Source organism: Myxine glutinosa, chromosome 12, assembly GCF_964187855.1.
Source record: "Myxine glutinosa chromosome 12, kmMyxGlut1.1, whole genome shotgun sequence".
Lineage (NCBI taxonomy): Eukaryota > Metazoa > Chordata > Myxini > Myxiniformes > Myxinidae > Myxine > Myxine glutinosa.
In genome coordinates, this window is record NC_136272.1 from 37,630,922 (window position 1) to 37,647,567 (window position 16,646).

Below are 16,646 nucleotides of genomic sequence, written 5' to 3' on the forward strand. Positions count from 1 at the left end.
CGCATTTTTAAGTGGGTATACGGAAATCCTGGACCTTTCCTAGTGGGTATACGGCGTATACCTGCGTATCACGTAGACTACACCACTGGATGGAGGTCCTCAATGCCAAACAGGAAGTTAGAGCTGTCTTCCTCGACATATCATGTGCCTTCGATACGGTCTGGCACCCCGGTCTGCTCATCAAACTCTCCTCCTATGGTATCCATGGAAATCTCCACGGATGGCTTGCGGACTTCCTCTCTGGTCGTAGTCAATGTGTGGCCCTGGATTTCTCTCATCTTCCCTACCTGTTCAGGCTGGAGTTTCCCAAGGCAGTGTTTTCAGCCCTGTGCTTTTTGTGGTCTTCATCAATGATCTCTCCGACTCTCTGGAAAATCCCCTCTATCTTTTTGCTGATGAATCCACTATCTGCTTCTCCATACCGCATCCCTCAGATTGGCAGTCTGCAGCCTCCTCACTCTCTGCAGACCTGGACAAAATCACAGACTGGTCAAACAAGTGGAACATGCCTTTCAATCCTGACAAATCTCACACTCTCACTGTCTCTCCGAAAATACCGACTGGACAAGCCTCCCATCTACTTTCTCAACAATCCTCTCCAAGAAGTTCTGTCACTCAAGCTTTTGGGTCTCACTATCTGCCATGATCATTCCTGCGAAAACCACATTGCCAAGCTGGCCTCCAAAGCCAGTCGCCGACTGGGCATCCTCCGTCGTGCGAAGTCCTTCCTTGGCACACTTGAGCTCCTCACCACATACAAGGCTTTCATCCACAGCCCAATGGAATACTGCTCTCCCCTCTGGGCTGGTGCTCCTGCCTCACACCTAGCTCGGCTTCACGCTGTTGAAACCAAAGCTTTCAGTATCATTGTATTTCATTAATCGTCAGTATCATTTTCGGCTTTCAGAATCTCCCGCGATGAAGCTAACTCTGAGGGCCTTTCACTCACTCACTGCAGGCAGGTTGGTGGTCTTTCTGTCTTCTACCGACTCCTCTCTGGCCTTGCTCCCCCAGCTCTCTCTGTGCTCTGTCCCCTAAATATTCCTGCAGGTTGCACAAAATCTGCCAGCAACCTTCTTCTGGTGAAACTGCCAAAATCAAGACTCTCTGCTCACCTTCACTCCTTCATTCCTCTTTACTCCCACCTCTGGAACAAACTCCCTCACTCTCTTCAATCCCACTCCTCCCTCCAGGTCTTTAAAACAGCTGTTCACCACAATCTCTTATCTTCCCCCATCCAAAACCTTGATCTTTTCCACCACTGCTAATTTCACCCTAGATCCACTTTTTTGAAATACTCACTTCTTTACTGGAAGTCCTTGCAGTGTCCTTGTGTTTTATACTTCTCCCACCCACCCCCCCCCCCCCTTCCCACGCCTCCTCCCCCCAAGCCCTCTCCCTCCCACAGATCTCCCGATGTCCCTGCTCTCAAATGTTGTGTTTGTGTGCTTCCCCTTCTCTCGCCATCTTGTCTACCGCTCCCCTTAGTATATGTTTTATGTGTCTGTTAGATTTTTTGTGTGATAAATGTTAGCTCTTTCACCAGCCTCGATCCTGTATACAAAAAAAAAAAAGAAGTAAAGGTCAGCATTTATTTCTTGGTATTTCTATTCATATATGTTTTACCATTGCAGAACAATTTCACTTTTCATTTCCAGTTTCCTCATTTTAGATAAGCATAGGTATTGGAACAGATTAACTTAAGGTAAATTAAAGTAGTATAATAGTTAGTATTTGGTTGCATATCCCTTGCATGCAATAACTGCATCGAGAATGTGACCCATCGACATCATCAAACTTGGTATCTTCCTTTGAGATGCTTTGCCAATCCTTATCTGCAGCCATTTTCAGTTTTTGATTGTTTTGGGGGTTTCTGACTTTAGTCTCCTCTTCAGCAAGTGAAATGCATGCTCCATTGGATTTAAATCAGGAGATTGGCTTGTCCATTCTAAAACCTTCCTCTTTTCCCCTCTAATGAACTCCTTGGTTGTGCTGGCAGTGTACTTTGGGTCATTGTTTTGTTGCACGGTGAAGAGCCGCCCAATGAGTTTGGAGGCATTTTCTTGTACATCGGCAGACAAAATGTTTCTGTGAAATGAATGAATGAATGATCGTTTTAAGGCCATTTTCCCCGCTAGAGCGGGGGTTAGCCTTGCGGGCCCCATGACAATCATGGTTCCCTGTTTGAGGCAATGTTTTTATGGCCGGATGCCCTTCCTGACGCCAACCCTTGGTCACGGTCTTACGATGCGCAGGGATACGGTGTACCTATTCTAAATCGGGGTACACACCGTGACACCGTTTCTGTACACTTCCAAATTCATTCCTGCTGTCATCATTAGTTGCCATCAATAAAGATGAGTGAACCAGTTCCAGAGGCAGCCATGCAACCCCAAGCCATGACTTTACCTCAACCATGCCTCACCAATGAGATAGCATCTTTGTATCCATCATATGCAGTTCCTTCCTTTCTCCACACTTTCACCTTTCCATCACTTTGGTAAGGATTTATCTTTGTCTCATCTATCCATACAACTTTGCTCCAGAACTCACTGGCTCACCTCTGTACTTTTTGGCAAATTTTAATGTAGCCTTTCTATTTTTGGTGCTGATGAGAGTTTTCCATCCTGCGGTGTAGCCTTTGTAAATCTGCTGTCGAAGTCTTATGCAAATGGTAAACTGTGATACTTTCACCCCTGCACTCTGGAGGTTGGTGGTGATGTCACTGATAGTTGTTTTAGGGTTTTTCCTCACAGCTTTGGTGATTTTTCTGTCATCAACTGCAGTTGTTTTCTTTGCAGACCTGACCATTGTCTATTGCGAAGTACACTCGTGGTTTCTTTCTTTTTCAAGATATTCAAAATTGTTGTATTTGCAACATATGCCCAGTTTTTGTGCTATGGTTCTAATTGAATTATTCTGTTCTTTCAGCTTCTAAATTGCTCGTTTTTCTTTCATAGACAGTTATCTGGGCTTCGTGTCTGACTCCCAAGGCAAAAAAAAAGCAATGGCTAAAACCAAGATTAGACATTCACAACTCTTTTATGTGTGAATGATCAATGCAACAAGAAACACCTGAGCAACAAGAAACACCTGTCAGTCATTTGTTCCAACACTTATGCTTAGCTAAAATGGGGGGACTGAACATAAAAAGGTGATTGTTCTGCAATGGTAAAACATATATGCATAGCAATACCAAGAAATAAAAGATGACCTCTGTACTTTTGCCTCGTGTTCATCTTTTGATCTCAAATCAAAATTTCTTGAGTTTTTAGCATTAATAACAAATTTGACTTCACTGTTCCAATACGGGCACTGTATAGACACTGATTATATGTGATTATACACCTAGCATGTGATTATACGTGATATATTATACACATATTGACACATGATTATACGTGTTATGCGTGACATATTATACATATTATAAACACATATATTATACATACATACATGTATTATACACATTATATACACACACACACACACACACACACACACACCCACCCACCCACCCGCCCACACTTATATACACGCACACACGGAGGTGGGTTTTTGAGACCAAGGTGGGCTCTGTTCCACCTGCTGAAACCCGCATATGGAGATAACATCTAACAACTAACGAGACACACACACACACACACACACACACACACACACACACACACACACACACCAATTACAATACCCGCTCCCATCCCTTTGGGAATTGGCTTGGCTAACAAAGCCGTGCGATGCCTCATTTGTGGGGAAAAGAAGGAAATGCATTGTTCTTTTTATATAAAATATACATGAATTCTCCTACAAGGAACTTCAACACAGGAGGTCATTATTCCCTTAAAGCCTGCAGTTGTTTGTCAACCTGCAGTTGTTTGTTTATGCTCCATCGTGTATAAATGCTGAACATCAAGCAAGTATGTAGCATGTTCCATTTTTAATAACTTTGGTATGACACGGCCATGGTCGAATGACCATCCTCCTAGACTCAGAGCGGACGCTCTAACAATTACATCTGGTTGTAAAAAAAACCTTTTCGGCTGAAAGAATTAGAAAATAATGACAATAAGCTGGAGCTTTGGTGGATCGTTACACTGAATGTATGAAAGCAAAGTTACATTGATAATTAGTATATGAAACGTATTGCAAGGATTGAATGGGGGCAATTTGTAAAAGTGGATTGATTGTAATAACAAATTGACTGCAGGATATAAATGAATAAACATAGGGGCAATAACCCGGCGCTCACCTGGTAGAATAAACATAGGGGCAATACCCGGCGCTCACCTGGTAGAATAAACAGTATACTGCACTGACTAAAGGTATTTTAAACCAATTTCAATGGTTGCTAGAAGACAGGGCAGCATGGAGAATCATACTAACATAATCATAAGACTTTAAATAAACAAACAAGAAAATACCTATTTTGGGGGCAACCCCCCTCCCCCTCCCATCACGTGTACCTCCTCAGACCATAATTTTTCCAATGCCGTGAACAAACGTTGGTACATCATGGGTGATTACGGTTGTGGTGAAGTTTAATCAAAATTGCGTGTGTAGTTTCTGAGAAGAAAGCAAATACCTATTTTGGGGGGGGGGGGGGGGGAGGGGTCAACCCCCTGTAGACCGCCAAAGGGGCAGAATTTTTTTTAATGCCGTGAACAATCTTTGGTACAGCATGGGTGGTGAAGGTTGTGGTCAAGTTTCATCAAACTTGTGTGTGTAGTTTCAGAAAAGAAAGCAAATACCTATTTTGTGGGGTCAAACCTGGACCCACTTTTTTTTCTTTTTTTTGTATACTGAATCGAGGCTCGTGAAAGAGCTAACATTTATTTCACAAACAAATCAACCAGACAAACAAAATATATAAACAGAGGGAGCGGAAGACAAGATGGGGAGAGAAGGGGAAGGACACAAACACAACATTTGAGAGCAGGGAGAAGTGTGGGAGGGAGAGGGCTTGGGGGGAGGAGGCGTGGGAAGGGGGGGGGGGTCGGGGAGAGGTATAAAACACAAGGGGACCAAGGACTTCCAGGACAGAAGTTGGTATTTCAAAAAAGTGTAGGATTTGGGGTGAAATTAGTGGGGGTATAAAAGATCAAGGTTTTGGATGGGGGAAGATAAGAGATGGTGGTGAACAGCTGTTTTAAAGACCTGGAGGGTGGAGTGGGATTGAAGAGAGTGAGGGAGTTTGTTCCAGAGGCGGGAGAAAAGAGGAATGAAGGAGTGAAGGTGAGCAGAAAGTCTTGATTTTGGCAGTTTAACCATAAGAGGGTTGCAGGCAGATCTTGTGCGACCTGTAGGAATATTTGGGGGACAGAGCCCAGAGAGAGCTGGGGGGGAAAGGCCAGAGAGGAGTCGGTAGAAGACGGAAAGACCACCAACCTGCCTGCGGTGAGTGAGTGAAAGGCCCTTGGAGTTAGCTTCATCGCGGGAGATTCCAATGATTGTGAATGCTTTGGTTTCAACAGCGTGAAGACGAGCTAGGTGTGAGGCAGGAGCACCAGACCAGAGGGGAGAGCAGTATTCCATAGAGCTGCGGATGAAAGCCTTGTATGTGGTGAGGAGCTCAGGTGTGCCAAGGAAGGACTTCACACGACGGAGGATGCCCAGTCGGCGACTGGCTTTGGAAGCCAGATTTGAAATGTGGTTTTCCCAGGAAAGATCATGGCAGATAGTGAGACCCAAAAGCTTGAGTGACAGAACTTATTGGAGAGGATTATTCAGAAAGTGGATGGGAGGGTTGTCCAGTCGGTCTTTTCGGAGAGACATCGTAAGAGTGTGAGATTTGTCAGGATTGAAAGACATAAAGACTTTGACTTTGACCCTTTGACATAAAGACTTTGACCCCCCACCTTCCCCCATAGACCTCCTTAGACTTGGATTTTCTTAGTGCCGTGAATTAACTTTGGCACATCACGGGTGATGAAGGTTGTGGTGAAGTTTCATCAGAATAGTGTATGTAGTTTCAGAGGAAAAATCAAATTCCTATTTTGGAGGGTCAAACATGGATCCACTTTGACCCCCAGTATACCCCCTGAGACCCCGATTGTTTTTAATGTCATGAGCAAACTTTAGTCACAACACAACAAATATGAATCGTGCCAAATTTGATCGCAATCCCATTAGAGGTTTCGGAGAAGAAGTTTCAAGTGTTTACGGATGGACAAACGACACGCCATTGCATAAGCTCCCCTGAACTTCGCTCCAGGTGAGCTAACTAGAACGACACTCTTCGACGTCACCTGATATTCCTCCACCCACATTATTACATCATAATAATACTTGTACCAAGTTTGATTTAAATCCATTCAGCTGTTCTCAAGTTATCACATTTTTACCTGGCATGACCTATGACCTTTGACCGCAAAATCGAATAAGTTAATTTTTACAACATACCTGTACCAAGTTTGAAATCGATCACTTCAGCCGTAATCAATGTATAGACCTGTTACAGATTTGACCTTTGACCCCAAAATATAATCACTTAATCTTTACAATATTATACATACATGTACCAAGTTTGAATTAGATAACTTCAGCCGTTCTCAAGTTAAAGACCTATAACAGACTTTGACCTTTGAACTTTGTCCACAAAATCTAATAAGTTAATCTTTACATCATTATACATACATGTACCAAGTTTGACTAAGATCCCTTTAGCCGTTCTCAAGTTATCGCGGTAACGAAAACCTATCACGGGTGGACGGACGGACAGACGGACGGACAGCCCGACGGACAACCTGAAAACATAATGCCTCCGGCGACGTAGTCGCCGGAGGCATAACAACACATTCAATGATTTGCTTGCAGTTTGAAAATTCGTGCACTCTGTCCTAAACTTAGCAAATGCTTTGTGCAAAAACGTTTCTGCTGAAAGGGAATTTTTAATGTCAGTGTTGTCTCGGTGAGTGCACCTTCACCTTCCGCAACTAGCTGTGAGAATAAGGTGAGAATAAGGTTGCAGATTTAAATAAGGACATGTCAGAAGCACTATTCCAAGATGTGGAGAATAATGAGTACCTGTGTTTATAAAATTTCAAATCACATGCTTATGCATCTGAGTGTCTGTGTGTGCGTGTGTGTCTCCATAAGTGTTGGGCATTTTGTTGTATAGGGAAGATAGCTTTTAGTAGTATACATCCTTAACTTTTTGCTTATGTAATGGAACAATGCAGATAGATTTTCATAATAAACAGTCCAAATGCACTGACGAATAAGAAGAGGAATTTTCACCTTGGGATTACATTTTATTTAAATTATACTTGTTGTAGCAGTTTGCTGCGTGATAATGCCATAGCACATTTATCCCACACACGTGAAATGAAAAGCGGGGGTAAGCAATTGGTGCATGTCCGTCCATCTGTCCGTCTTCTCAGTTTATGATCGAGGAACAACTTGTTGAAATTGAATTGGGCGACAATTTGATTCATACACCTGCATGAATAAGTAAATGTATTTTATTTGCCAGATGTAGGGCGCCCTTTATATGAATTTTTCAAGAGCATTACTTGGTTCCGCCTAAGAACACAAAGGTAGTCCAGCATGCACACGAGATTTTTTTGAATGCCTGTTATTTTCTATAGTTTGCCAAATGGTAAATCTATATATATAAAACACAGTTTGTGTGTGTGTGTGTGTGTGTGTGTGTGTGTGTGTGTGTGTGTGTGTGTGTGTGTGTAATGTTACCGATAGACTCCTAAACGGAGAGGCTCACGTACTTGATATTTGGCACAGACATGGCCATTGAGCCTGGTAAGAACATGGCCGACGTAAAAATTGATTTCATAATATTTTTAAACCATATTTTTACCTCAGCGCATTTCAGCGAGGCATATTATGCACGGAATCTGACCGGTCGCAGAGCAGCGCGCTGATTCGCTCAGAGCGATCACGTGATGTTCCTTGCCGCCATTAACTCAGTTACGCGTTCGCACGTATTTCAGAGCGAAAAGCAATTGCCTTTTTTCACATTTCAGCGAGGAACATTGCCATTCACACCACATAGGTTTTTTTTTCTTTCATCTTTAGATCCATATTTTTTGCCATAACGTAGCGCATTATGGCTCTCTCGAGCTCGAGTTAGCCAATCACCTGGGAGCATGAGGCCACATTGGCCACGCCCACGACAGGACGCAGAGTTGCAATCGATCGCTCAGAGCGATCACGTGATGTTCCTTGCCGCGCGACTATATATATATCACTCAGATCCCTCACAATCGACCACCACCACCTCCCCCTGCAATACTAAATATCACTCAGATCCCTCACAATCGACCACCACCCCCTCCTACTATACTATATATCACCCAGATCCCTTGGAATCGACCACCACCTCCTCCTACAATACTAAATATCACTCAGATCCCTTGGAATCGACCACCACACCCTCCGACAATACTATATATCACTCAGATCCCTTGGAATCGACCACCACCTCCTCCTACAATACTAAATATCACCCAGATCCCTTGGAATCGACCACCACACCCTCCGACAATACTATATATCACTCAGATCCCTCACAAACGACCACCACCTCCTCCTACAATACTATATATCACTCAGATACCTCACAATCGACCACCACGTCCTCCTACAATACTATATATCACTCAGATCCCTTGGAATCGACCACCCCCTCCTCCTGCAATACTATATATCACTCAGATCCCTCGGAATCGACCACCACCTCCTCCTACAACACTAAATATCACTCAGATCCCTCACAATCGACCACCACCACCTCCTCCTGCAATACTAAATATCACTCAGATCCCTCACAATCGACCACCACCCCCTCCTACAATACTATATATATCACTCAGATCCCTCACAATCGACCACCACCCCTCCTACAATACTGTATATATCAATCAGATCCCTCACAATCGACCACCACCCCCTCCTACAATACTGTATATATCACTCAGATCCCTCACAATCGACCACCACCCCTCCTACAATACTGTATATATCAATCAGATCCCTCACAATCGACCACCACCCCCTCCTACAATACTATATATATCACTCAGATCCCTCACAATCGACCACCACCCCTCCTACAATACTGTATATATCAATCAGATCCCTCACAATCGACCACCACCCCCTCCTACAATACTGTATATATCACTCAGATCCCTCACAATCGACCACCACCCCTCCAACAATACTGTATATATCAATCAGATCCCTCACAATCGACCACCACCCCTCCTACAATACTGTATATATCACTCAGATCCCTCACAATCGACCACCACCCCCTCCGACAATACTAAATATCACTCAGATCCCTTGGAATCGACCACCACCTCCTCCTACAATACTAGATATCACTCAGATCCCTCGGAATCGACCACCACCCCCTCCTACAATACTATATATCACTCAGATCCCTTGGAATGCCCCTCCTACAATACTATATATCACTCAGATCCCTTGGAATCGACCACCACCTCCTCCTACAATACTATATATCACTCAGATCCCTTGGAATCGACAACCACCTCCTCCTACAATACTATATATCACTCAGATCCCTTGGAACCGACCACCACCTCCTCCTACAATACTATATATCACTCAGATCCCTTGGAATCGACCACCACCTCCTCCTACAATACTATATATCACTCAGATCCCTCGGAATCGACCACCACACCCTCCTGCAATACTATATATCACTCAGATCCCTTGGAATCGACCACCACGTCCTCCTACAATACTATATATCACTCAGATCCCTTGGAATCGACCACCACCTCCTCCTACAATACTATATATCACTCAGATCCCTTGGAATCGACCACCACCTCCTCCTACAACACTAAATATCACTCAGATCCCTTGAAATCGACCACCACACCCTCCTACAATACTATATATCACTCAGATCCCTTAGAATCGACCACCACACCCTCCTACAATACTATATATCACTCAGATCCCTTGGAATCGACCACCACCTCCTCCTACAATACTATATATCACTCAGATCCCTCAGAATCGACCACCACCTCCTCCTACAACACTAAACATCACTCAGATCCCTCACAATCGACCACCACCTCCCCCTCCTGCAATATATATACATATATATAACACAGTTTGTGTGTGTGTGTGTGTGTGTGTGTGTGTAATGTTACCGATAGACTCCGAAACGGAGAGGCTCACGTGCTTGATATTTGGCATAGACATGGCCATTGAGCCTGGGACGAACATGGCCGAGACCATATTTGACGAGATCCATATTTTTATTCATATTTACCTCAGCGCATTTCAGCGAAGTACCCGCTAATCTCAGCCGGTGCCAGAGCAGCTCGCTGATTCCGCTCAGAGCCGATCACGTGATGTTCCATCCCGTCACACGTTTGCACGTAATTCAGGGCGAAAAGCGATTGCGTTTTTTCACCTTTATGTGATCGTGTTCTGTGTCGATTTTGTGCGATATGAATTCAATTTTAATTCATATTTCGTGTTTACGAATTCGAATACGAAGGATTTCCCCTTTCCCTTTCGATTTCGAATACGAATCGAATACGAGCTTGAGTCGAGAGGGCGAATGTACTGGTTGGGAAAGTACGGGTCTCCCTTCCCCCGCCTGGCAACGCCGGTACTGGAGGGCGTGGGTCACAGGATCGGTGAGTCTCCAAAATCCCGCCTTCGTGCTCTTGCGAAGATGCAGGACGATGTCGTGATTGTTGTGCTGCTCTTCGACCATGAGAACCTGCAACGTAATTGTTGACGCTCCCTCCCCCTTCCCCCCTCCCCCTCGCCCCTCACCCCTCCCCCCTCCCCCTCCCCCCCCTTCCACCTCCCCCTTCCACCTCCCCCCTCCCACCCCCTCACCCTCCCATCCCTCACCCTCCCCCTCCCCCCTCCCCTCCCCTCCCTCCCACCCCCTCCCCCCTCTTCTACCCTCTCCCCTCCCCCTCTTCTCCACCTCTCCCCCTCCCCCTCCCCCTCTTCTCCCCTCCCCCCTCCCCCTCTTCTCCCCTCCCCCCCTCTTCCCCTCTCCCTCTCTCCCCCCTCCCCTCCCCTCCCCCCCCCCGGCAATGCCGGGTACTTCTGCTAGTACCATATAAAGGGGCCTTTTTTACCATATAATGCATAAATACCATATAAATGCCCCTGGCATTTTTGTCAAGCATGTCCTTCACAGTGGCCATAAAAAGTGGCCATCACAACGACGGATGAAAGAATACATGGAGACATCACATACATCAATTAAATTACACTAATTAAAAACCAACCCATTTCCCTCGGTCTATATGGAGATCCTGCTCGATACGGTAAACCATCTCTCACATTGCTCGTCATGGAATACGGTATCAATCCAATCCTGGACAAAGAAATAATTTTTCCGCATTTTGTTTTGTGCCTTTTTCATTCTCTCGGTGTGCTACTTTCTCATTCTTTATTGATAATACGGAGTCAAAATTTTTATATGTCCAACTTTTTGGGGTTCGCCCCTATGAGCCAAGCAGAAACTATGCCACTTAGGTGGAATTTGTTTTGAAAGCCATTAATTAGATGTATTGGCCGATGTATATTCCAAGTTTCAGGTAGTTTCAATGTATAAACTTTGAAATATGAGTGCCAACACATTTTTGGAGGATGGACGGACGGATGGACTGACAGACACCAAAATTGATTTGAGGTTTTTCATTAATAAAACTCAAGAATGCAGAAACGAATGTTGCTGAAATTTGGAACATATTACCTTGACGTACAATGCATTTACTTCTGAAATGTGCAGCCGACTTCGTCCAGTAGAAGTCGAGAAACGAATTTTCAGTCCCCATGTTAAAGGCGGCAGCAGCAGGAAGGGCATCCGGCCGTAAAACATTGCTTCAAAAAGGGGACCAAAAAAACAACAACCACGGTTCCCAAAAAAGGCCAACCCCCGCTTTGCGGGGAAAAATGGCCTCTAAAGGTGGTTATTATATGTTAAAGTTGCATACAGAGAAACGATCCCATATAAAGGGAGGGGCGCTTTGTGCCTCCCTTGATATATATATATATATATATATATATATATATATATATATATATATATATATATATATATATATATATATATATATATATTGTATATTGTTACGGCCCGAGGTTCGGGTTTACTACGAGGGGGTTAACCTCCGTTCCCTCCCGAACTTACCGGACCTGCGGCTGCCACGCACGAATAACTTCGTGCTTAGCATGTTGCGAATCAGCAAATACGAACGGCGATTGGTCCGTCACGTGACAGCTTACCTGTACCACATGACGGTCCCAATCGGGGACGCACCGTACCCTCCGGCGGTACACCAATTTAGATGGCCGAGCAAAAACCGTTGGTAACCGCCAGAGTGATGCTAATGTCGTTACGGCCAATCTTTACTCTCGGTACGAACAATGGCGGATCAATGAAGGAAAATACTTTCACGGACAGAGAGAAAGGAAACGTTTAACAATTTTTATTTATCACAGATATTTACAATGTAATTATTCAATAGGAAAGAAAAACGGACGAGAAGCAGGAACTTAGCTTATTCTACGCCTTATTACTTACGATTACTACAAATAAACACCACATGGGCCCAGCACACTTTCATGGGGGAGGGGAACGAACAAACAAACGTAGAAAACCTGATAGCACAAAGGCTATGATGTTCCGGATACCTCCCAGCACGGCAGAGTCAGATCGATCATCAGCACGGACTTGGGCAGGTAAGGTTGTGTGCACGTGCACCAAGAGAGATTCCGGCAGCCAGCGGAGAACAATGAACATGTACAAAACAAGCAAGTTCAAGGCCTTTTTGTCGTGCCCACATGCAGCGAGAGGGAGGGGAGAGTCCGGCCAAGAGAGCGTCCCAGAGTAGAATAATGCAGGTGTAGAGGCCTGCGAGAGGGAGACCAGCCAAACGCAAAAATATCCACGTGCTCAGTGGGGCGAGAGAGAGCAGCCAGACTGCAAAGTGTCGACATACTCAGTGGGGTGAGAGAGAGAGAGCTGCCAGAGCGAGAATCAATACAGGCACATGTTAGGTCCACAATGTCCAAGAACCAAGAGCATGAAAAAACGTTTTCAGAATCCCTTTGTTTACCCTCACCGAGGGTGAGCGGGGGGGGGGGGGGGCGGGGGGGGGAATTTTGGAGATCTCCTGGCTCCCGATTGGTGGAGCCCGTTACTCCAACCCACAAGTTCCCCCAAAGTAACTTTCACCCTGATTGGTGGATTTCTGAACCTGGATACCATGGTGTGCCTTGGAGCCTGGTGCATTATAGGGGGAGGGGTGGGGGGAGGGGGAGGGTGGAGGGGGAGGGGGGAGGGGGAGGGGGAGGATGGGAGGGGGGGATGGGGGGAGGGGGGAGGGGGGGAAGGGGGAGTGGAGGGGGAAGGGGGAGGGTGGAGGGGAAGGGGGGTAGGGTGGAGGGGGAAGGGAGGGGAGGGGGTAGGGTGGAGGGGGGAAGGGGGAAGGGGGAGGGGAGGGGGAGGGAAGGGGAGGGCCAGTCAACAATGACGTTGCAGTTCTCATGGTCGGAGAGCAGCACAACAATCGCGACATCGTCCTGCATCTTCGCAACAGCACGAAGCGGGTTTTGGAGACTCACCGATCCTGTGACGCCCTCCAGTACCGGCGTTGCCGGGCGGGGGAAGGGAGACCCGTACATTCCCAACCCATACATTCGCCCTCTCGACTCAAGCTCACTCGGACAAAAGCCTCACACAAATTACACCGTGAAGGCCCAATGGCCATGTCTATGCCACAAATCAAGTACGTGAGCGAGTCGGGCGCACTGAATTGAAAATATATAGAACGCTCATACTCGGTGAAAAGTGAAGCCGCCGTGTCGCCATCTTGGTTAGCACGACTCGACCAACTCGCTTCGCGGATCTCGTTTGTTTTGAACGTGTGAATTACGTGTGAACGCGTAACTGTGAGTTTATGGCGGCAAGGGACATCACGTGATCGCTCTGAGCGAATCAGCGCGCTGCTCTGCCACCTGCTCAGATTCTGTGTATAATATTCCTCGCTGAAATGCGCTGAGGTAAATATGAATAAAAAATATGGATCTTGTAAAGATGAAAGAAAAAAAAACCTATGTGGTGTGAATGGCAATGTTCCTCGCTGAAATGTGAAAAAACACAATCGCTTTTCGCTCTGAAATACGTGTGAACGCATAACTGAGTTTATGGCGGCAAGGAACATCACGTGATCGCTCTGAGCGAATCAGCGCGCTGCTCTGCCACCTGCTCAGATTCCGTGTATAATATTCCTCGCTGAAATGCGCTGAGGTAAATATGAATAAAAAATATGGATCTCGTAAAGATGAAAGAAAAAAAAACCTATGTGGTGTGAATGGCAATGTTCCTCGCTGAAATGTGAAAAAATTCAATCGCTTTTCGCTCTGAAATACGTGCGAACGCGTAACTGAGTTTATGGCGGCAAGGAACATCACGTGATCGCTCTGAGCGAATCAGCACGCTGCTCTGCCACCGCCTCAGATTCCGTGCATAATATTCCTCGCTGAAATGCGCTGAGGTAAAAATATGGTAAAAAAATATTATGAAATTTTTTTTTTTAGGTTGGCCATGTTCTTCCCAGGCTCAATGGCCATGTCTATGCCAAATATCAAGCACGTGAGCCTCTCCGTGTAGGAGTCTATCGGTAACATTACACACACACACAACATGGAAAGCTGCACAAAGGAAGGCCTTTGCTGTTTCAAACTATACCAGCATTCCTCCACAGCTGCAAAAGCATTCACAAGTAGTACAATAATGAGTATCTCAATGCTACGCATCCCCTCAGCCACCAGACCGGTTTCATCGCTTATTGCCGAATCATCAGCCACAGCGGAGATAGAAATGCATACCATCGAGGCTCCCAAGCATGTACCACGTGCAATGCTATCAACATATCAATGAAATCACCCGTAAATGGAGGGAATAACCAATTAGGTCTCACCTAATAAATTGCCCCAGGTCGCTAGAATTATCAATAAATTGACTCCTCCAATGCTGTTCCGATCTTATGTATTGTACGAGGAATCATATATTCTCTATTATGATTTAAAACTGTCCACAATAATGAGCTAGCTATATGTCCATTGTGTTAAGTAATAAAAAAATACTCACACTAATGTTGTCATTCACAACAATTTGCTTTAAACAATGTAAATATTTGCTTTTTATGCTCCTTTTTTCTCTCCAGGATAACTTCAACCGCAGCTTGCATGATGGACTTGCGCCGTTACCCACTAGACGAGCAGAACTGCACACTGGAGATTGAGAGCTGTGAGTGTTAGTGGGTTGTTTCACATGGGCGAGTGTTACATGTTTTATTCTCATTGGAACAACAGCATCGACCTAAACAGAAAATCCTTCATTTGGGCCTGCTGTTCTGGCCTGTTTTGGACCGACACTTAAATCTCCCTGTTGAGCTCGAAACTGAAGGCTCTTCTGTTCAGTCTAGTTTGAGTTCAGCATCTTTATTTAGGTGCTATTTGAACCCATTTCCTCTTTATTGAAAGTTGAAATGAATATTAAATACTATTTGAATGTAAAATTTGGATTTGGTTGGTGGGGTTTCGGTGATTTCACGTCTTCAGATCATTGGTTCTGGCGTATGATTTTCAAAGTCAGATTTTGGTGTGACTATTCATTTTTGATCACCTTTGTTTGGGCTTCATGCCATGGAAGTGGACTTAATAATAAAGAGCGTTTCAATAATTGATACCTTGTCATGCAACCAAAGGCACATCCCAGGTATCCATTTGAATTTGCATACTGCAGCAATGAGGAGACGTGCAATTAGTTTCAATGATCATTGCAGTTGCCACACAAAAGCATGCTTTTGAAGTATTGTGAAAATACTGCATTGATAAGGCAGAAAGAAGCTGTAAAGTCAAACAACTTATTCTGATCATCGCACCAGCAAATAACTTTGACCTATTCATCCTCATTTTAAATATGTTGAGCATTGTGAAAATTACTGAAGCGGCAGGAATGCAACTTCTTTCTTTTTCTTGTGTACCCAGCTTGTTTCGGCCCATGAAAGAGCTGAATAACAAAGGAATGACGGGCTTGATTACTGTTATATGAAGGGAACAAACAGGCAATGGTGAATTTTAATGTTTACCATTTTGTTAAGGGATGAAAGCATTCCAGTTTATGTGATGTTATGTGATGTTACATCATACATTCCATGCTAATTTTGAGGTTTTAATTCTGCCTCATTTCTTACTTATCATATTTATTTATTTTATTTATTTATTTATTTATTTATTTGCTTCCATATATATATATTCATAAAATTTTAGATATGCAAGTATATTAGTTTGTCTGGTGTGTTATTCTGTCTGTCTGCAAATTACCTACAGGTAGCATTTTTACTCCATTCTTCACAAAAATTTACCACTTGGTAGAGGTAGTTATGAAGCAAGAAGCCTATTGTGTTTGAGGTCAATAGGTCAAAGGTCAGGGCCACAAATCGTCAATTTTCATCTGATATATGTATATATATACTTGTATGTCCTCCATTAACCCACGTGAGTATGTCTATTAATTACATACTATTTGAAGGCGAGCTGGACCATGAGTATGTCTATTAACTACGGAATATTGGAATGTATGCTTTCGACATTTAGAC

The 16,646-nt window shown here is 44.5% G+C and overlaps 1 protein-coding gene across 2 annotated transcripts in view; it reads left to right on the top strand.

Moving 5' to 3' along the window:
- Positions 1 to 16,646, top strand: part of LOC137414885 (gamma-aminobutyric acid receptor subunit beta-3-like) — a 354,704-nt gene that overhangs the window by 237,001 nt on the left and 101,057 nt on the right. For both annotated transcript variants that reach the window (XM_078766743.1, XM_068100439.2), the window contains exon 5: positions 15,210 to 15,292. In XM_078766743.1, coding sequence (XP_078622869.1) covers positions 15,210 to 15,292 — 83 coding nt within the window. The remainder of the gene's footprint in view (positions 1 to 15,209; positions 15,293 to 16,646) is intronic.